This window comes from Bufo bufo, chromosome 6 (genome assembly GCF_905171765.1).
Source record: "Bufo bufo chromosome 6, aBufBuf1.1, whole genome shotgun sequence".
NCBI classification, from domain to species: Eukaryota; Metazoa; Chordata; class Amphibia; order Anura; family Bufonidae; genus Bufo; species Bufo bufo.
The window spans coordinates 34,047,703-34,071,331 of record NC_053394.1 but is presented as its reverse complement, the minus strand read 5'-3'; the positions used below and the strand labels follow the sequence as shown (position 1 = coordinate 34,071,331).

The 23,629-nt window shown below is 41.4% G+C and overlaps 1 protein-coding gene across 1 annotated transcript in view; it reads left to right on the top strand.

The window, feature by feature from the left end:
* CRTAC1 (cartilage acidic protein 1) overlaps positions 1-23,629 on the top strand; it is a 603,594-nt gene that overhangs the window by 441,532 nt on the left and 138,433 nt on the right. Inside the window, exon 7 of the mRNA XM_040437595.1 lies at positions 15,098-15,243. Within this exon, the coding sequence (XP_040293529.1) occupies positions 15,098-15,243 (146 nt within the window). The remainder of the gene's footprint in view (positions 1-15,097; positions 15,244-23,629) is intronic.

Sequence of the window (23,629 nt, the reverse complement as noted above, 5' to 3'; positions counted from 1 at the left end):
TTCAAGCTGGTATAAGTTTCCTAAGACTGGAGAAAATGGTTGGCACGGCAGAACATTACAATAGCTTTATATGCAGATAGAGTCAAGTGCTCCAATATATTCGCGATTGCGCTAATCAGCAGTGATTTGAATATTTTTTCGCACTACGTGCAACTTCACATTTTTAGCAGGTCTGACTACAGATTACTGATTGGTGCACTAAGTATTGTTGTGAACTTGACATTGCTTCCTTCTCATTGGCCCACAAGCAAGAAGCAGAGAGGAATCATGTGTTCAGATGGAAAAATATGCCGAATATTCGATATAACGAATACATAGCACTATATTCTAAATATTCGCAAATTCTCGAAGTGGCGATATTCGCAATAAAAATTAGCTATTTGAATATTCGTGCTCAACACTACCTGTGATATCCTCATGATTTTTTGATGTCCTATCTAATTAAAAGTTCTGCAACTTTCTAATATACTTCGAGGCAGAGTTACTACAACTGACGTTTTAAGCCGGTCTTAGCCAAAAGCTCATTTGACTAAGATGCACCAAATTTAAAACGCGTGATCCTTATCTTATCTTGTGCTCTCTGTGCGCCACATACTGAAATGAGGTAGATTTCAGTTATAATTTACTCTCGTTCTCTGGCATAAATTATAATAAATGGACCAGGTAGAGAAGGCCCCAAAGTCACACCCCTTACACTAAGCTCCACCCACTCTATGAAGGTGCAAATAGTAGAAAATTCCCCAAAATTGCAAATTTATGCACCAATTTGCACTTAAGCAAAACGTATGTCTTTCAAACGATAAATAACTGGTATGTAGCTTTAATAAATTCAAAAACCTTTATGTTTCAATTCTTTATCATTTTTAAAATCTCTGCTTCTGTCAGTGAGTAAAATCATTCTTGCATACAAACAGAGGCTTAAAACATATATGGAATTTATTCATTTATGACTGTCTTGTCTATACAATCCTCAATAATATACAATAATACAATAATTTCTCCTGCCAGTTTGCTACACTGTATCGGTGTAGGCCAAATTTATCTTCCTGGAATGCTTGTAGTGTGGTCTACAGAAGACCATCTTTTACTATTATTTATATAAGATATCTAAGTACTCTATCAGGGCAGCACAGGGGGTACTGCTGTCAGAGCGTCTGCGAATTAGGAGCCCCAACTAAACTGTGGGCTGCCCCTCACCAGTCACTACATGGGAGCTGTGAAGTTTCACTCGTATGATGAAAGGCCCTATTTAACAAGGGGCAAACTTGATTCCCAATGCGGAGTCCTTCGGTTAACATCAGTGTAAATGTTTGGGCCCCAACTAGTACCCAGTAGATATAGCTGGTGACAGTTGAAGGATGGGAATGAACATGTGAAATAACTTCCCTCTTTCAAAAAACTCAGCATGTGCAACCACCTCCCAGATGGACTCAGCATGTGCAACCACTTACCCCTTTCCAAAGGACTCAGCATGTGCAACCACCTCCCAGATGGACTCAGCATGTGCAACCACTTACCCCTTTCCAAAGGACTCAGCATGTGCAACCACTTCCCCCTTTCCAAAGGACTCAGCATGTGCAACCACCTCCCTCATTCCAAAGGACTCAGCATGTGCAACCACCTCCCCCATTCCAAAGGACTCAGCATGTGCAACCACTTCCCCCTTTCCAAAGGACTCAGCATGTGCAACCACCTCCCCCATTCCAAAGGACTCAGCATGTGCAACCACCTCCCCCTTTCCAATAGACTCAGCATGTGCAACCACCTCCCCCTTTCCAAAGGACTCAGCATGTGCAACCACCTCCCCCATTCCAAAGGACTCAGCATGTGCAACCACTTCCCCCTTTCCAATAGACTCAGCATGTGCAACCACCTCCCACTTTCGAATGGACTCAGCATGTGCAACCCCACACACACACACACACACACACACACACCTTAAACATTGACTCATTAAAGGGTTATTTGCTTTAAACAGTTCCTACTTGTTGAAAAGGTTCCTGCTTAACAATACATACATTTCACAAAGTATCCCCCAGTTGGTGGGACCCCTTCAATCAGCTGCAAGGAAATCTGTGTTCAGTTCCTCTGCAGTGCCCCCACAGGAGGAATGAAGCATTACACAGTACCTATTCAAATTATTGGATTGTCTTGTGTAATATAGGACAGGGAATGTCCTCCAGAGCTAGAGATGAGATGTGTAACTCCTCCCCAATGTAGCCAAGAGCTGAGGATCCTGAACAGAGGACCCCCCCCCCCCCCCCCCCTCGATCAACCCAGAATTCCCTAATAGAGTCTATGAACTGGATAACTTATTTAATGTATAGTAGGGACTCAAGGGGCTTGATAAAGATTATATTACTTCCCTTCTTATGAAAATCAGGTTACAAAGCTTGAGGAGAAGGTTGATAGGTTTAATAGAGAAATTAGGGGCCTGGACCTATTTAGATGGAAGGCAACAGTTGATTCTGTAGTTTTCAGGTTCATCCTTACAGGCCGTAAAAAAACACTAAACCTAGAAATAAATTATAAAAGTTAAAAAATGTGTTGTTCTGCAGAATGTTGTGCATGTTCCTGAAGCAAATGGTATTGTAGAAATCCCACAGGGAACATAGGGGTTATTCCCCTGCTGATCTGCTCCATCTTTGGCTGGAGACTGACTAAGGGGACTTAGTCAACAGGTGATGCTTAGCAATCCTTTGTCCTACTGCAGACAGGGCAGAGGGTGAGAGGCTCCTGCTGCAGTCACTTGTCTTACAGTCAGTCACAGGACAGTGAGGAGGAGGAGGGTGACATATCTAATCTCCAGGAGATCCTTTATATACCTATTTCTCGGTTTTAATTCTAATATGGGATGAAATAGGATCAAAGGAAAGGAGGATATGAAGGCAGGCTGTGCTGGGATAGTTATTATTTTTTGGGCTGCGAGGTAGATATGGAGCAGTTGGTTTCATTGCCTCATAATTTCTGTTTTTCTTTTTCTTTTATTTATTGAGTTGATTTCCGTTTGTCTTGTAAAAAAGAATGGAAGTGATGAGGTGCCAACGAGTAATGGCACGGCGCACGCGAGTGTCCTGTAAGTGTACTCCGCGCACCGCTGCCTCCATAACCTCTAATTACTGCTCATTTTTATTTCCTAACGACTGCCTTATCTTCTGTTCATCACTTTTATTTTATTTTTGTTATGAAGAGACTTGATTAATTTTAGCATTCGTCTACAGGAGATATCGACATGGTTATTGGAATGCTTGCTGGCAGGATATCTCATAGACCGCAGTTACAGAAGCCGCATTGATTACTGAAATAGGGACGGATACAGCTCTTGGTCACTCTGCATCTATTGTCTCTACTAGCATCTAGCACAATGGTCGAGCTGCTCAGGAACATGATGATGAAACTGTGGCTTTTACGTTGTGACATCAGTCTCAGGTAGTGATGTCATCAGTACCAGTGTGCTTAGAGTCTTTGGAAAGTTGAGGTTACGTAAAGTAGTCGCAAGCTGTAGCATGGATTAGGTTGTCCATTAGGTCCAGCCTATAACCTTCAGCCTCCTACTGTGTTGATCCAGAATAAGGCAAAAAATTCTGTGAGGCAGATAACACCCCATATTAGAGAAAAATTCCTTTGTGACTCTAAACAAAGCAAATGCAATCTCCCACCATCTGATGCCCTTTAAAGCGCTCATGATACATGTATTTTTTCTGGGGAGGGAGAGGGGATTTTCTTTAAATGTCTATCCTGTACATATTGCATAAATATCTACACATAACATAGATATGTGACTATAGTTATGTATCTGTCTCTTTTTCAGACTGCCCATTCTCATCCAGACTTAAGGGGTGTATCCCATGATTAATGTAAAAAAATAAAATCAGACATCATATAGTACATGGCAGAACCAGAACCAGCCCTGTACCTCACATGGATCCAGAGAGCTCCCCATTCATTGCACCTATTGCTCTGCTAGATTTATTTCCAGCTGGCAGCTCAGGGGTGTGTCATTTCTTCTGCAGTTTTCTCCCTATCACAGCTCAGGGGTGTGTCATTTCTTCTGCAGCTTTCTACCTATCACAGCTCAGGGGTGTGTCATTTCTTCTGCAGTTTTCTCCCTATCACAGCTCAGGAGGTGTGTCATTTCTTCTGCAGCTTTCTACCTATCACAGCTCAGGGGTGTGTCATTTCTTCTGCAGTTTTCTCCCTATCACAGCTCAGGGGTGTGTCATTTCTTCTGCAGCTTTCTACCTATCACAGCTCAGGGGTGTGTCATTTCTTCTGCAGCTTTCTACCTATCACAGCTCTGGGGTGTGTCATTTTTTCTGCAGCTCTCTCCCTAACACAGCTCAGGGTATGTGTCCTTTCTGCTGCAGCTCTTTCCCTGTAACTGTCACATCTTCTAACAGTAGATACAGCTAGTTGCAGTTGAAGGATGGGACTGAGCCTGTACCGCCACCTCAATGATGTTACTGAGATAGTGTAACAAGGAAAAGAAAACAAGGCAGATAGATTTCATTGTGTCTCAGTAGCGATACTAAATGTTTAATTACATACAGTTACAAATGTATTCAGATCCAGGTCCTGATTTGAAAAAAAAGGTAGAATATTTTTTATGTGGCAACCCTTTTAAAGAGAACCTATCACATTGTACCTGCAGTCTAATGTGTGAGCAGCATGTTAAAGAGCAGGAGGGCCTGGGTATATTGATATATATGCTTTTTGTGAAAAGGTTCAGTATAATTTATATTTAAGGCTACTTTCACATGTGCGTTTTTGTTGGATCTATCAGGGGATCAGCAAAAACGCACCCGGTACTGTATATAATACAACCGTCTGCAAACGTTCAGAACGGATCTGGTTGTATTATCTCCCAAATGAAGAAGACGGATCCGGCGCCCATTGACTTACAATGTGTTTCATGACGGATCCGTCTTGCTCAGTATCCCATGACGCACTAAAAAAACGCTGCTTGCAGCGCTTTTGTGTGCGTCATGGGAATGCAACAAAATGGAACGGAATGCATTCTGGTGCAATCCATTCCCTTCAGTTTCAACCCCATTGACAATGAATGGGGACAAAACTGAAGCGTTTTCCTCCGGTTTTGAGATCCTCTGCCGGATCTCAATACAGGAAAGCAAAACACAGATGGAAAAGCCTTATTAATTTAACCTCTTGAGGTGTTCCCTATAATTCATTAGAAAATCAGGGGCTTCGGAAATGGTTGCTGTATTGGTGTCCCGGTGGCATCCGTGTTGTTCCAGTCAACTGGTCCCGCTTGTCTTCCTCCTCCAGCTGTAGCTATCCTGGCAGACTGCAGCCTGCACTCCATTGAGAAGCCCTCTATGCCTGTTCCATAGGGCTTGCACATGCTCGCTTTCTACCTCTTAAAGGTCCAGCGCATGCACATCCAAGTTCTTCTCCAGGCTATGGATGGCTTTTCCTGGGTATTTAAGGCACCTTCCCTTAGGGAGGTTTACGTTTCCTAGTTGGCTAGTTATCAGTGAAGGTTGGCTATTCAGGCCGATTGTACCGTACCTCTCTCTGCCTGTGTTTTCCGACTCTGATTCTCCGCCTCCTGTCCTGACCTTAGCCTGTTTCTCATATTCACCCATTGTTGCCTGCCCTGTCCTCAGACTAGTCTTTTGGTTATGCAGGAATTCCACCTACACTGACCTCAGCCTGTCACTTGACTATATATATTTCCTGACCCTTCAGTGCTTCACACCAGTGTCTGTGACCCCCGTGGGTCAGCTAACAACTAGACACGGGGATGTCCTATAAGGTAGTGGCCTGGGAACTCACCTACAGCAAAGATTAAATCCCTGTTAAAGGGTGAAAACCAGGGGACTTCCAGAACAACGCCCTTGGGGATAGCCCAAAGCCAAACTGATTTGTTGGCAAATGGCTCCACTGACTCCTATTGTCCATAACAATGGTCATCAGTTGCTTCTGTTTCTGCACTAAATGAAGGCCAAGCCTGCCTCTTCTCAAGGTCACCAAAATGTTTTTCACCCTACAGCAGCAGGAACGGGCACAGATAGGTTAATTGGGCCCCACAGCTAATTTAGACCCTACGTTTTGGACAGAAGAGCACAGTCTCCTGCACTCTGTGCACCCTTGGTCCTCCTGCATCCTCTGCCAGTTCCTCCCTCTCCCTGATTGACAGAGCAAGGCATAATGACTATGCAGGAACCTGACTCTGTCAATCAAGGAGAGGGAAAGGCTGAGAGAGGAAGAAGGAGGACCAAGGGTGCAAAGGTGGCTTTTACCCGCCTTCGGTTGTCATAAACTGCTCATTTGCATATGAATTAAAAGTACCTTTTCTCAAGAATGAAGTAACAGATCATTTTTCAGCAGAGCTGGTCCTACAAGGCATTGTGCTTGGTTTACCAGTGAATTTCCTGGTGACAGACTCTTTTCAAACACTAACAAAATGAGGAAAGATGCAGCCATTTTGGTTGTGTCCCAGGGCCCTTTCCCCTTATTTTTGGTCTGCAAAAATGGCAATTTTAAATTTCTAAAAAAAAATTAAAAATTACATAAAATATACATCTTTCCTATCTGCACATTTTCTTTCTCCTGTGTCTTCTGATCTTAATAATTTAACAGACACTAGGAATAAGTGGTTGCGTCCTCAAATTATAGGTTGGCCATAAAATATAAGAAATGGCATGAAGTTAATCTAGTTTTTTTTTTTTTTTTCCCCCCTTCCTAATCAATTACATTTCCTACCTGCTCTTTTCTCCTCGCCTCCATCAGCACCATCAATCAGCTTGACACCGGCCTTGGAATACAGTAAAGCCACACAAAAGCCCAATTTTTTTGGACCCTGCGAGAACAAGTCTCTCTAAAGGCCAGGTCCGAAATGATATTCATGGAGGCAGCTTATATTAATTTTATTTAAGCTCAGATCGAAAAATAAATAAATAAAGAGCCCTCGACTCAAGGCCGCCCAGATCCGTAACCAGTAAGGCCACGCGGGAAGAGACGTGGAAAGTGACTGATTAAGAGGATACTGGTCATATTTCAAAAAAAATATGTAATTCGCCTTTTCATTAAAATCCCATTTCCCACAGTAATATGTTCCTTTTTTTATTTTTTTAAGAAAAATGTATTATTTGGCGGCACAATATTTTGTTTGTAGTAAAGCAATGATTTTGATAAGGTAATAATCCGAGAGAGGCACGAAGGGAAGAAAGCGAGATATATGTGAGGGGAGAATGTATGGGTAAGGGAGAGAGGTAGATGCACCGTCTGTGTAATTGAAAGTCAGAATGATGGCAAGGGTTTAACAAGACTTGTCATGGGGGCATTTATCAAGTAAACAGATGCAGGAGAATTCGTGCCCCCATTATTCTGGATAACAGGAGGTGACTTCCCTTCAAGGTGAGAGAAAGCTTGTCATAATGGAAGTTGATAATATTCATTTTTCTTTTGATCTTCTATAGGGTCTGGCTAAATCATAATACCTTTTATTTATTTTTTACCTTTATTTTCTTATTTCTTTTTTTTCACTTTTTTATTTGTTTCTTTATTTTTTCACTTTTGCATTTGCTTATTTATTTATTTTTGTTGAAGCAAATTTTACAGAAATATATCAGCCTTCTAAACAGCCTTGATTGCCGCAGTTTCTAAGTCCATTCCGATTGTCGTGGGTGGAATATTTGACTTCTCACTGTCATGTTCATATGCCAGTATTTATAATCATACCTCCATTTTATACTTTTGTTGGCCAGATTGTGTTTTTCAATGTTTTATACCAGTTTTTTTCATTTATGCCTGAAGAAGAAAATTAAGGCGGCTATGTTTTATTTCTCCATTTTCAGGAATTCTTTAAGGGGGCTCTCCAGGATTAGAAAAACATGGCTGCTTTCTTGCAAAAACAGTGCCACGCCTGTTCCCAAGTTGTGTGTGGCATTGCACCTTGACCACATTCACTTTAATGGAACAGAGCTGAAATTCCACACACAATCATTTGGCTCTGGTTGCTGATAGTACATGCTCCACTACTTGCACACATATAAATCCCTAGAATGAAGAAGCCTCTAGTTTTACAAACCATTTGACTTTGAGGGACGCTGTGGACGCCTGGGATGTTACCGTCAACCAGTCATATGACCTTTGTGCATCTCAGTCAAATTTAAATGAATGGGATTGAGCTGCAATAGCAATGTACGGCGCTGTGCCTGGCATAATATGAAAAGGCTGCAGTCCTTTGGCCATCAAACAGCTGATAGGTGGGGTGATAACTCCAGGAAAACACTTTTAAATCTTGCTGCTGGTGTAAGCCATGTACCAGGGTGGGCTCCCCAGGATACAGCGAAGTTACGAACGAGGAAAGCAACTTTGACACCAGCTTTTGCAAAAACTAAATTTTACTAACACGTGATATTAAACACAACCACAAAAGCTGAGAACATAAAATACAGGGTGGGCCATTTATATGGATACACCTTAATAAAATGGGAATGGTTGGTGATATTAACTTCCTGTTTGTGGCACATTAGTATATGTGAGGGGGGAAACTTCAAGATGGGTGGTGACCATGGTGGCCATTTTGAAGTCGGACATTTTGAATCCAACTTTTGTTTTTTCAATAGGAAGAGGGTCATGTGACACATCAAACTTATTGGGAATTTCACAAGAAAAACAATAGTGTGCTTGGTTTTAACGTAACTTTATTTTTTCAGGAGTTATTTACAAGTTTCTGACCACTTATAAAATGTGTTCAATGTGCTGCCCATTGTGTTGGATTGTCAATGCAACCCTTTTCTCCCACTCTTCACACACTGATAGCAACACCGCAGGAGAAATGGTAGCACAGGCTTCCAGTATCCGTAGTTTCAGGTGCTGCACATCTCGTATCATCTGAAGGCAATCGTCTATGCTGTGAAGATATGAGATGTGCAGCACCTGAAACTACGGATACTGGAAGCCTGTGCTAGCATTTCTCCTGCGGTATTGCTATCAGTGTGTGAAGAGTGGGAAAGAGAGGGTTGCATTGACAATCCAACACAATGGCCAGCACATTGAACACATTTTATAAGGGGTCAGAAACTTGTAAATAACTCATGAAAGAATAAAGTTACGTTAAAACGAAGCACACCATTGTTTTTCTTGTGAAATTCCCAATAAGTTTGATGTGTCACATGACCCTCTTCCTATTGAAAAAACAAAAGTTGGATTCAAAATGTCCGACTTCAAAATGGCCGCCATGGTCACCACCCATCTTGAAAAGTTTCCCCCCTCATATATACTAATGTGCCACAAACAGGAAGTTAATATCACCAACCATTCCCATTTTATTAAGGCGTATCCATATAAATGGCCCACCCTGTAGATTTACATGCACCCCGCCTGAAGGCTGAGACCCCAGTGTTGCACAGCACGGTGCCCCCTGATGGACGCCAGCAGAAGTTTCGTGGTAATTTACCTACTGGCGGGCACGACAAAAACTGCCTCGTCGTACCTATTATTACCCTGAAACTAACACGAACAATTGGTTAGGTGCTTAGTATGGGCTGGCCTGCGGTGCAACACAACAGTTCACAATCTTACCATGCTCTATATTATTCCCCATCCCATAACTAGTCCAGTAGCACGTGCCTTATTATTACTTCTGAGCAAAACGCTGAACTGGATGGAGTTCGTGGCGGTGTTTATCAGCTCCCAAATGTGCAATGTTCATTTTAGTAATGGAGTCCATGTAGTACCAGTAGCAACTTTTTAGACATGACACAAAGCAGAGACCTAAGTCTCTAGCCGCCAATACTGCAGTAAGTTGCATGCAGGATCTTACCGACCAGGGTCTGCTCTATATCCACTGATGACTCTGAACCAAACAACCAGTCTCTCCAGCAAACCTGAGGTCCCGCAGAGTATGCAGCTTTGTTCCTTAGCTCTTGTCAGCCTTCCTGGAAATGATCCTTCTTTCCCTGGACAGGATCTGGGTCTTGGACAACGATCAGCTTCACTCAGATGTAGCTGTGGTCACTGATGGGGTCCTCTCACTCCTGGATCCATCAGTTTGTCTGCTCACACACAGTTCCTCAGCTATAAGCTCAATTCTAAGATGGCTGCTCCTTGTTCATGCTCTGAGAAAACCACACCTATTATGAATATGAAAATATATATGCAGTCAGCTGTGCCTAGGAAACAGCAGCATCTTGTGGCCAAACAGCAGAATGTCAGTCCAGAACATTTAATTTAATCCTCACACAGTGTTCAAACAATGGCAGCTGTTTCTCAATCTCACACTGGTAAAAATGGTGCTACTATATACCTAGCACATGGAAAGACATGCCCCTCCACCCCCCCCCTTACCCAAAGGTGATAGATTTTAATTTTTATTTAATCAACATAGGTCCAAATGACAGTGCTGAATATTTTCATTTATATTGATAGGAGCTCTGTTTTCTGAAACAGAGCTCCAAATCCACTGCATCGCCGTGAGGCTAGACAAAGTTTAGGTTGCCTGCAGCCTCCACTAGGTGGCGCTTTGAAACTTACCGAATACTGTATTATTATTGAATTCAATGTATATTGTGTACGCAGTAAGTTTCTAAACTCCCTCTAGTGGTGGCTGCGGTAAGCCAAAATTATGCAAAAATGTATAATAAAAAACTCTCAACAGAATGTTGGAACTTTAATATAATAGTATCAATTAAAATAAGACGATGGTTATATCAACAAAGCCAATGCATTTGAGCGAAGAATGTCTAAATGTGCAGCGAATTTTGGAATCAATAGTGTTAAAAATCAGAGATGATCAAGGTTGCAGGTTTTAATTGGGGAAAATATATGGTTTTGAAATAGAAAATTCAATGAAGCAGCAAATTTCCATGTTCCGCTTATTTCTATTAAAAATAGAACTGGGAAAAGCACAGAGCCCTCAGGTTTGATTAGAGTAACCTTTAAATTCTTTCTCTAGATTAAACCATTTTGCACATTCTGGTATAGCTATATAGGAACATGCAAGATAGTGCCGTGCATAGAAGAGCAAATAAGACCTTGCAGAGAGTTATTTCTTGTACAGGTTTCAGGGCAGCTCATGAAAACTGCTGAACATGTGAGAACCCAGGATCTCTGAATCGGTGGGGTTTAGACTAAGTATAACATTGGGGTGGTTGGCTGCTTTTTTTCTTAGGTGGCCTCTTTAATCCGAAAGTGGTTCATCTTCATGGGACAGCCCCTTTAATAGGGAAACAGACGTTGGACTAGTATCCCAAAACTTCATGTCTTCATTTTCATGATCACTGGGGATCCCAGTGGTTGGACCCTCAAAACTTATGCCTTATCCTGTGGATAGGGGATAATTGTTATCAGCGGGAAACCCCTTTATTAGACTCAGTGCCTTCAATGTTAAGTGCATAAATGATTTTGTCATACATTGTACATAGACAATGCTGTGGACATAATTAATTCTGCCATACTGTACAAATAAGTAATGTCGCTATACAGTTTACAATGAACAATCAACAACCAAAGTACTGCCAATACCAGCCTCATCAGAGATCCTCTATTAGGGATTGTTCACATCATGTTAATGGTCTCCATTTGACGTGAAGTATATGCTGAAAATAACTCCCAATGGATATGACGGATCCCATGCTGTGGCATCCATCACTTATAGGCTTCAGTGCATATAATGCGGTATATGTTAAGTATATAAAAAAAACTAGGCAATGGGTGAGCACTCTACATTTGGTCTTAGTGGTAAAACAAACTGTTTAATTAAACTTCATGAAATAAAATACTTATATAGCATAGAATAAAATACGTATATAACATAAAATGAAATACAATTCACATAAAATTGAAATACAATCCACATAAATTAAAATTTCAAAAATCGCGGGTAGGAATAGTCCCTTGTATCCAACAATAATTCGCTGAAAAAATTCAGTGCTACTGCAGAGTGGTAAGGGTGCTTTGTAATTGTTTGAACTCAGATTATATATATATATATATATATACACTCACCTAAAGAATTATTAGGAACACCTGTTCTATTTCTCATTAATGCAATTATCTAGTCAACCAATCACATGGCAGTTGCTTCAATGCATTTAGGGGTGTGGTCCTGGTCAAGACAATCTCCTGAACTCCAAACTGAATGCCAGAATGGGAAAGAAAGGTGATTTAACCAATTTTGAGCGTGGCATGGTTGTTGGTGCCAGACGGGCCGGTCTGAGTATTTCACAATCTGCTCAGTTACTGGGATTTTCATGCACAACCATTTCTAGGGTTTACAAAGAATGGTGTGAAAAGGGAAAAACATCCAGTATGCGGCAGTCCTGTGGGCAAAAATGCCTTGTGGATGCTAGAGGTCAGAGGAGAGTGGGCCGACTGATTCAAGCTGATAGAAGAGCAACGTTGACTGAAATAACCACTCGTTACAACCGAGGTATGCAGCAAAGCATTTGTGAAGCCACAACACGCACAACCTTGAGGCGGATGGGCTACAACAGCAGAAGACCCCATCGGGTACCACTCATCTCCACTACAAATATGAAAAAAGAGGCTACAATTTGCACGAGCTCACCAAAATTGGACTGTTGAAGACTGGAAAATGTTGCCTGGTCTGGTGAGTCTCGATTTCTGTTGAGATATTCAAATGGTAGAGTCCGAATTTGGCGTAAACAGAATGAGAACATGTATCCATCCTCTGATGGCTACTTCCAGCAGGATAATGCACCATGTCACAAAGCTCGAATCATTTCAAATTGGTTTCTTAAACATGACAATGAGTTCACTGTACTAAAATGGCCCCACAGTCACCAGATCTCAACCCAATAGAGCATCTTTGGGATGTGGTGGAACGGGAGCTTCGTGCCCTGGATGTGCATCCCTCAAATCTCCATCAACTGCAAGATGCTAGCCTATCAATATGGGCCAACATTTCTAAAGAATGCTATCAGCACCTTGTGGAATCAATGCCACGTAGAATTAAGGCAGTTCTGAAGGCGAAAGGGGGTCCAACACCGTATTAGTATGGTGTTCCTAATAATTCTTTAGGTGAGTGTATGTATATATATATATATATATATATATATATATATATATAGGGAATGTCCAGTCTGATCTCTGGTTTGCAAGCAACCTTAGATAGTAGGTTTACTCCATATGGTGTTGCGCGTATAATTAAGTTCCTTATGTCTCCATAGGAAGACTGTTAGTAGATGATATGGCAGATCATATATTGCGTTTTTTTCAGTCTTGTGCCAATCTTTTGAGTTTTGCAGCACCTTATCCATAATTCGCCCAGAGTGAGCCACCGTTCTCAAGTTGCAACTCATATGTTAAGTATATATTTTTGTATTGTGTATAGTTGCATGGAAAAGTGTAGTCCGCTATACTATTTCAAACTTTTTGATTGCGATATGCCAAGATATCCCGGCCCAGAGGAGTCCTATGTTTCTCTAATGGAGCCCTAGTAGTGCCATGAAGGCTTGCAGATGCCCCTATAAAATTGCCAGTTAAGTTCCTCCTGTACACAGTAGTTCCAACACAATGCCTCTAAATATCTATGGTTGTCTTGGGCAGTAAAGTGGTCAATGAATACATGCATCCCTGGAGGTCTAGGTTGGTGAAGTGGTTTGTGTTACTGTCTTTTGTTTTTCGATTGAATTACCATAGTTTTGGTATGACTCATTTTTACTGTACCTTCATCATAACTCCCCCCAGTTAGCCATTTTCCTTCATTTCACCAAAGTTTTAAGTGATAAAATGATCCCAGGAGTAAAGGGGGGATGACCCGTCAATATCCCTTCTAAAAACATTTTCCAAAAATAATGTAAACATTCTACGGTATATTGAGTATTAATTAAACTAATCAACCAATAAAAAAAAAACTGTCTTCCAGCTAATGAAATGAACAGAAACTGAAATGAATCATAAAAGTGATATTGTCTGGTTGCAAAGTCTAATTCTTCAATTTATCTTGATATGGTCTTGACCATACAACAATGCCGACTTCTGGACATATAGCTCTGTTGAAAGTCAGTGATACTCCAGTGGTAATAAAAATCATACAGTGCCATCATGCCAAGTGGACTGGACTATCCATAGTGAAAAGTGGCAGTCTAATACCCTCTGAGAGTGATTTTATTATATACATTTACTGCATGTGATGTGACTCCTCCCAGTGTCTGACACCTGCACAAACATTGTCCAAAATAAGAAAAACACATCTACTTGTTTTCTAAACAGCAGCACCCTTGTCAATTGGTTGTCTCTTTGATTGATGCTCCTTTCTATTGAAGTAAATGGGGAAGTGATATAGGCCTGCTTTCTTTCAGACAACCACTTTAAGGAAATTTTAAGGATATTTAGGTAAAATAATAAAAAAAATAGTTCTCTTATTTCAACTTTGGCTCCTTGTAGCTGGTCTTCGCTTTATAAAACTGGTGAACAACCCATTTTGACAATTCAATCTGCCAAATTTTGAAGTGCATGGAGTTAAAAATTCACTCCATGCAGCTGATGTCCTCTCTGATGGCAAACAGGACCTATGGAGACACATGATTGTTAAGGAATTTGGTCAACCACCATTTTTAATTGGATCATAATAGTGTATGCTGACGCACTAACTTTGAAGATATATGGAAAAAGCTTAAGAACTATAAGGTGCTGTTTGGAGAATACTGCTGTAGATATGTATAGTCAAGACATGATGGAATCTGTGAAAACGAGACTCTCTCTCATTCCTTGATCTCCCCAATCATATCAGGATTGGTTCACATCACCACTTCGTTCTGCGTTCTTCTGAACTCTCAGAAAAACAGAAAACAACAAAAAAAAAATAGATCCTTTATTTTGAGGTCTTTTTCACCCATCATAAGTAACAGATCTAAGATGGAAATGGTTAAAAAAAACTGATGCAAAATGAGAACAACGGATGCTCGAAATAAAGGATCCTTTTTTTGTTTTGTTTTTAGTTTTCTATTCGATCAGAATCCGAATTTTTTGAAAAATTCAGGTTGGATTTCAAACTTTTGAAATTCATTTGTTCATCTCTAATGAAGACATATAAGGTCCTTCCATGCTTCTTACTTGCTTTTTTTCTAATTTTTGATTGGGTGTAATTTTTTTTCTTTTACAGGTGTAGATGATGCCTACCAGCACGGTCGAGGTGTAGCTCTAGCTGACTTCAATAGGGATGGAAAAGTAGATATCGTATATGGAAACTGGAATGGACCTCATCGCCTGTTTTTACAAATGAGCACAAATGGAAAAGTTAGATTCAGGGTAAGAATATTCTCAAAATTGTATATATATATATATATATATATTTTTTACCATGTTGTATCTTAATTGTTTCTAGTAACTTGATTGATTGGGAATGATGCTGCAGAAAATCAGCCCCTTTATTCTAAGAATTGTGTCCCAACTGTTGCGTGTCCCAACTGTTGGACCACCTCCATGGTGGCTATGTTTTCAAGCAAGGTATGAGTAGGGCTGACACCACTGTACAACTCAGTGGTCTTGTCATTTAGGAGTCTGGAAAAACTGAGTGGAAAACCGTTAGAGAGCTGTAATGTCTGCTGAAACTTACACAAAGAAGACTAGAAGTTTAGAAAGAAAGTTTTGACTTGGGTTTACTAGTGATGTTTTGATTTTGGGGGTAATTATCTTTCATATTGACCAAGTTTGTGCAGGACATATCAATGATGTTTTAAATTAGTGGTCTCCAGCCTGTGCTTCTCCAGACATTATGAGTCTACAATGCCAACTATGACAGATAAAAATTACCGGTCTCCAGTTCTCCAACATTGATTCTCCGACCTGTGGTTTCCTAGCAGTTGTAAGACTACAACTCCCATATTGACACATCCATGATGTTTTAGATTAGTGGCCTCCAATCTGTGGTTCACAAGCTGTTGTAAATTTACTTCTCCCACACTAACACATTGGTGATGTTCTAGATTAGTCATCTACAACTGAGGGTTCTCAATCTGTTGTGGTGCTACAACCAACCTATGGTTCTCCTGTTCTCTCTGCAGAAACATAACAATGAACCTAGAGAAGGTTCATTGAACCTAGAGAAGGGCTGCATAGCAGAAATTAAATTTGGGCACTATTTCTGGTCCAAAACGTAGTTCTTGTTCCTGTAACCCTGCTCATGTCTTGGATGGTCTGATCCTAGGGTTGGTTCCTTTGTCAACATGAGGAGCTTCCAACCTTCAATTAGAGGGATCTAGGGGATAGAACAATGCGGAAATCCCTATTTTCCATAGTTTCATAGATAGCATTTTTTTTTATTATGGATGTGTATCTCACTGTTCAGCTTTGTGTTTTAATCTACTGCTGAAGTGTCCATGTTTTGATTTAATGCTCTGCAGCTATGGAGTGTGTGTGGGGTATAAAACCAGAAATAATTATGTTCCAGTTATCACAATGGGCTGTCAGGAAGCTGCTTCACAGCCAGTAGAAATAATAATAATTTATAAGTGTTTGACTGATCCGTTGCTTTGTTCCAGTTAACTTCGCCCTATTGCACATCTCTGAAATTTGCTTGGAAATAAAAGCTTTCTGTTCTGGACTGAAACATTCCAATTATAGTTATCAGCATATTTTAGTAAACAGAGATCACGGAGGATTTAGTGCTCTGAGATATATTACAAGATTTATGGTTGGCGGTCACCCCTCCCTTTTCCTACTGATTTATAATGCAGCTTTGTAAAGCAAACTTCTCTACCAAATACTCAGCAAATCACGAGCTGTTTGCATAGGAAATAGAATCATTTTCATATAAAAGCGCTGAAACATTTACAAAGTTTACCATTTCTTGTCCTCTCCAGAGACCTTCAGTCTAAGACTTAGCAATGCTCTAAGCTGCAGTTGTCTCCTACAGTGTCACACTATTTTTGCCACTGCTAGAACATCTCATTGTAACACAGTTCTGGTTCTTCTGTCTGGGTGCTCTAGAGGATGTTCAGTGGCCGGTGTATTATCGCACTCCGCAGACTGTGGAGCTCTCCCCTCTGCACCCACATGTCGCTCTAAGACACACGGCCCATGTGTGCCTGAACAGAAATAGGAACAGTTCTTTTCTCTTTCTGTGACTTGAGGACCTGGTCATGTAACTACAGGTCCTTCAGAAGCCTCTGCTTATATCTTTAGGTGACCTTCCACCAATATAAGGTCTAATAGGTTTATTTCGGGGGATGTTAATGGTAGAAGACAGCAGCACAAATCTGCTATTCACTAGTCATTGGACACTGGCCATTCTCTACCCAAAGGAATCATTGGCAGGAAGTACCCTCGTTGGGTAGTTGGATAGTAACAATCGCCACCCCAGCAAATGATAGATACAGTACCAAACATACAAAAGTCAAGAGAGGTTCCCTTTATTACACCATGTTTTTCTACCCACAATAGGAGGCCTTCGAGTTTGCTTCCACCCCCATGTTCTTTCCATGACCTTTGGACCTATTCTCCACCATTTTGCTTCCAAGCAATGCAGTTGCTCTTGAGTAGGGAGGCCTATATAGGTAATCACCATCCATTAGTAAAGGATACAGAATGACAGATGGGCGCCATACAGAGCCTTCTCTGTATGTATAGTGTTGCTTTTCTGCCTCATTTAAGCCTCAACCAGTACAATACAGCTCACCAACCTTCTAATGATAATGGTATGGCTCTGTCCCTGTCTGTACAGCAAAGCTGACAAGTAAGCAACAGGAAACAGAAAATGACAGCTTTTTGTGTGTGAGTTCTAGTGAACAATTAGAAAACTAGAACATCTCAAGAGTTTTTTTTTTATATGGATAGATACATAAAATTATTTAATTTTTTATTTTAATGAAAGATAAGCAATATGTTGTTTTCTGATGATGCATTCCCTTCAAGGATAAAAAGCCATTTTGCATGAATGTTTTTGGTTTTTATGTCTGACGTTCTCCAGAATTACAGAATCTGATCATAGCGCTTTCAAGAAATCATCGGCGAGCATGTTTTAACACATCTTTGAGCAGGAATATAAACTACTATACTCCAGAGAAACACTTGAAGAATTGCAAGTGATTACCGACGCCTGCAAATGACAGTCTTTTGTGGTTTTTCACCATATGCATGGGCTGTAAAATCAGAAGTAAAAAATGCATTTCAGCACATATTTACACACTCCCTTAGTGTCTCAGTATGGATAATTTATTTTGCATCTGTAAATCTGTGAGCGAGATAAATTTCAATTTTCTTGTAATGTGCTTTTATGTGCATTTAGTTTTTTTTTATCTGCACCTCCAAAAATATATCCTGGGTAGAAATGTCTACATATTTACAGTACATTAAAATATGTAAAATATGTAGTCGTAGCACAGGAAATACTGTATTATTCTTAGTATGTGTGTTAATGTCAGTTGATTTTTAGTATTTTTTTATTTTCATAGTTTGTACTTTTGTCTTCATGGTTTAGTTTTTATTGTATTTATTTGACTCTTCTGCAGTTGCCAATTACTGGGCATTTCTATGGGCACTGTGTTATGGCTCTGTCCAACTCGGAGCTTGTGTTCAGTCATAACATGAGACCTTAGCGTGTAAACCTGGCTTTCTCTCCAACAGTAATAAGATATGGAGAAACCCATCTCAGGAGAGGCACGTATTGCAAGTAGAATTTACTGCAAGACTCTGTCAGATTGCTGAAGGTGTAATTATTACATTGACCTTTTTGGCGCAAGAAATCTCGGTTCTTGTGATTTTAGAGATAGTGAAGAGCTGGAGGGCAGATTAAAACCTTCCAGGCCACATTCGCAGATAGGAAAGACATCACCCTTGTTTTGAGTGTGTGTACACTAAATAAATTGTCTGCTTGACGTGTTGTTTCTCCTCTGACCAGGAACTGCTTCTAACATTGCTGAATGCAAAAAAAATAATTAGCAAAAATAGGTAAAAAAGGAAAAAGAGAGAATAAAACAGTATGGTAAAGTATGTTTAAATGAATCTATTGACATTTTAAAAATGAACATTTTTTTTTCTATGAAGTTTTCACTGGATTTATATTTAAGGCTTTTTATGCTTAAAAGTTTATTTTTCTTCCAAAAATTAAGCTGATTGGTGGGGAGCCAACACCCAGCTATTTGAGAAGGCACCAGTGCTCTTAGTAGTGCCGTGACCTTCTCTCAGCTCATTGTACAGAGGTTGTGCTTGGTATCACTTCAATGGGGCTGAGCTGCACCTAGACCATGTGACCGGTGACCGTGACCTCAGTGATCAGATACTGATGATCTGTACAGAGGATGCTCAGGGGGTAGAATGAAACAATTCACAGTAAAGCTCCACCTCCTGAGCACTTGCAAGAGCAGAATCTGGCAGAATAAAACTTAATATTCTCACAACTCCTGATAATAAAAGCTTCTCAAAAGGTATGTTTGTACTAATCTCTCCATTTCCTACCTAGCACTGTCAGCAGATGGTCAAAACTGCTGACAGACTCTCATTAAACGGTTTTCAATTATATACAGATCCCTAATATACAAAACAGTAATATACAAACGGAATCATTCCTTGGTTTCCAGCTAGTGTGAGATTGCAGTGGGAAGCAAGTTTTTTCTTGGCTTTCTTGCAACCAGTCACCAAGCGATAGTTCATGGTCTGAGCTCCTTGGTCAACTTACATTTCATATATAGCATCCTATGATTTGTTGGCAGGTTAAACTTTCACACTAGCGTTTTTGTTTTCCGGTATTGAGTTCCGTCACAGGAGCTCAATACCGGAAAAAAACTGATCAGTTTTATCCTAATGCATTCTGAATGGAGAGCAATCCGTTCAGGATGCATCAGGATGTCTTCAGTTCAGTCCCTCTTATGATTTTTGGACGGAGAAAAAAACGCAGCATGCTGCAGTTTTATCTCCGGCCAAAAATACTGATGACTTGCCGGCACTAATTTACATTGAAGTGTATTAGTGCCGGATTCGGCATGAAGTGTTCCGGCAAAACAGATTCGGCTTTCCCATCTGCGCATGCGCAGACCTTTAAAAATGCAAAAAAAAATGAATACCGTTTTTCCAGATGACACCGGACAGACGGATCTGGTATTTCAATACATTTGTCAGACGATCCGCATCCGGATCCGTCTGGCAAATGCCATCAGTTTGCGTCTGGATTGCTGGATCCGGTAGGCAGTTCCGGCGACGTGGGAAGTATGATTGCTGGGGGATCTGACCACTGAGATCCCAACTGATCATAAGAATAGGAGACCCCCGGTCCCAGGAGTTATTGAAGTGGTAGTACACATGCTTGACCACCATTCTACTCACTTCTGTAGGTCTGACAGAGGCAGTATAGTAGTATGCTCCCACAGGCAGTGAATGGAGTTGTGGTTAGATATGCATATTAGGCTCTATTCACACAGCAAACTCTGGAACCCCATAGGATTCATGAGTGTCCTAGTAGTCGGATCCCCAGCCATCATGCATTTATCTGTATAGGTGATAAATGTTGTTTGTGTGCCAACCCCTTTTACCCCTTAAGGACCGGGCTCATTTTCACCTTAAGGACCAGGCCATTTGCAAATCTGACCAGTGTCACTTTATGTGTGAATAACTTTAAAACGCTTTTACTTATCCAGGCCATTCTGAGATTTTATTTTTGTCACATATTGTACTTCATGACACTGGTAAAATGGAGTCAAAAAAAATAATTTTTATTTATAAAAAAATAAACAATTTACCAAACATTTAGAAAAATGTGCAAATTTCCAAGTTTCTATTTCTCTACAGTACTTCTATAATACTTATTAATACTTCCAAAAATAGTTATTAATTGACATTCCCATATGTCTACTTCATGTTTGGATCATTTTGGGAATGCCATTTTATTTTTTGGGGACATTACAAGGCTTAGAAGTTTAGAAGCAAATCTTGAAATTTTTCTGAAATTTTCCGAAACCCACTTTTTAAGGACCAATTCAGGTCTGAAGTCACTTTGTGAGGCTTACATAATAGAAACCACCTAAAAATGAAACTACACCCCTCAAGGTATTCAAAACTGATTTTACAAACTTTGTTAACCCTTTAGGTGTTCCACAAGAGTTATTTGCAAATGGAGATGAAATTTAAGAATTTAAATTTTTGGGCAAATTTTCCATTTTAATCCATTTTTGCCGCGGTACCTCGCACAGGGACAGGGGTGATGCCGTTACCGTGAATTGTGGACAGTACAAAGACATCCCTCTTGTCCTTATATCTGACCAGCAACAGGTTTCTACTGATAAGGGCACGGGTCTTACCCCTGGGGATAGGTACCTGGAGGGGGTGAGTAGGGAGGCCACGTTGATTTTTCTGCACGGTCCCACAAGCGGACGTGGATCTGGCCTCGAGGTACTGGAACAAGGGGATACTAGTATAAAAGTTATCCACGTACAGGTTGTAACCCTTATCTAGCAGTGGGTGCATAAGGTCCTACACAAGTTTCCCGCTAACACCCAGAGTGGGGGGACATTCTGGGGGTTCATTACAGGAATCTTGCCCCTCGTACACACAAAACTTGTAAGTGTACCCTGAGGTACTCTCACAAAGTTTATACAGCTTCACGCCATACCTCGCCTGCTTAGAGGGAACATACTGGCGGAAAACGAGTCTCCCCTTGAAAGCAATAGGAGACTCATCACCAGCAACCTCCCTTCCAGGTACATAGGCCTCTAAAAATTTAGCCCTGAAGTGATCGATGACCGGCCTTATTTTGTACAGGTGGTCATAGGCAGGATCACCTTTAGGCAGGTGGTCATAGGCATAATGCAAGCATTTTTGAATGGCCTCAAAACGGGAACGAGTCATGGCCTTACAGTAGAGTGGGGTCTGGTAGAGGACGTCCCCACTCCAGTACTGCCTGACACTGGGTTTTTTGACTAGGCCCATGTGCAGCACGAGGCCCCAAAACGTCCTCATCTCGGCTGCACTGACTGGAGTCCAGCCACCGGCCCTAGCCAAAAAGGAGCCCGGGTGTTGAGAAATGAACTGTTTGGAGAACAAGTTTGTTTGCTCCACCATCAGATTCACAAAGGGGTCACTGAAAAAAAAACTAAAAAAGTCATATTCAGTGAAGACCACTGTGCGAATCTGGATTCCTGGTTGGCCAACAAGGTCAGGAATCATGGGCTCAAAATCCTCTGGGGTACACCATGCAAGTTCACCGGTAGGGGGCTCAGGTGGACTTATCTGGTGAGCCGGAAAACTAGTACGAGCCCCAGGGATGCTCATATTAGTGTGGACCACAGGGTCCCTGGCATGGGGGTCCCCTGTCTCTGCCGCCTTGGGGGCTCATCATCACTAGATGATGAGGAGGACGCAGATGACAAGAGAAAGATGGGGTCATCCTCGTCCTCACCGGGGCTCTCGGAGTCGGAGACAAGCAGGGCGTATGCCTTTTCAGCCGAGAACATTTGGCGGGCCATAGGGGAGTGTGTGTGTGTGTGTGTAAAACTTTATTTAGTGTGTGCATGTGTGGGGGGGGGGGGGGGGGTGTTTACTTTCACTTATAAACCTAACAGAAAAATTAAATAAAGCTGATCAGCGGTGGGGTGGGCGATGTGCTAACAGTGGCCGGACGCTAAGAGTGCCAGCCACAGTCAGTGCACGCACACAAAAAAAGAGCTTGCGCCCCCAAAAATGCACCCCTGGAGGGTCTAGGGTCGCACAGCTGAGTGTGCTGTGGACCCCAGACACCCGATCAGGGTGAAGCCCCCAAAAAAAACTCCCCCCCCCCAAAAAAAAAATCCCTCAGTCTCCTTACCTAATCTAACCTTTCCCTAAACCTGTCCCTGCAAACTTTTGAGTGCCAGATGGCACTTTGGTGGCTCACGTGGGGGTGCTGGGGGTGTTAGGCTCAGAGGTGGATGGATGCTCCTCTCCCCTGGCTCCACAAGAAGCAGTGTGGAGGAGGAGAGCAGAGCTGGGGGAAGTTAACCCCTGCCCGCCTGTCCAGCCAATGTCACCGCCACATCTCAGGATCTAAGGATGGTGATTGGTGGTGTATTATCATACCATTGATCACCATCCAATTCCAGGTTATCGGGTCGCCGGAGACCCGAATGACCCGGAAACGCAGCAAACCGCAGGTCTGAATTGACCTGTGGTTTGCTGCGATTGCCGATACGGGGGAGTCACAGGACCCCCCTCGGCATTGTCATAGAGTGCCTGCTGAATGATTTCAGCAGGCACTCTGTTCCGATCACCACCCGCCGCGCGGACCTGTACGCCCTGTGTCCTTAAGAGGCTAAATTACATATAATGAGTTCTCTAATACATGAGCTTGTCTACCTCCAAATCATAAATGCACCTTAGACTATCCGTATTGACTTCATGTAGAAATGGTTTTATGCTTAATTTAACTTTTGTTTTCATTTTCAAATGTAAAACTTTGCAGAGCTTTGTAAGAGATAAAGGACAAATTGGTATGAGCGTGTGGGAGGCAGTATTCCTATTTTTAGTGGTATTCACAGGAAGTGACTTGGACGGCATCAGTTCCAAAAATTGCTCTAATTATAGACTTTAAACTAAGTGCATTTGTTCAGAACTTCTGGAATCATACTGAAAGCCTGAATTATTATGCCATTATTATTATTATTATTAGCAGAAGGACCCAGCTTCGCACGGGTATAGTTCATCTATTTCATTTAATGTTTGTTTGTGTCGT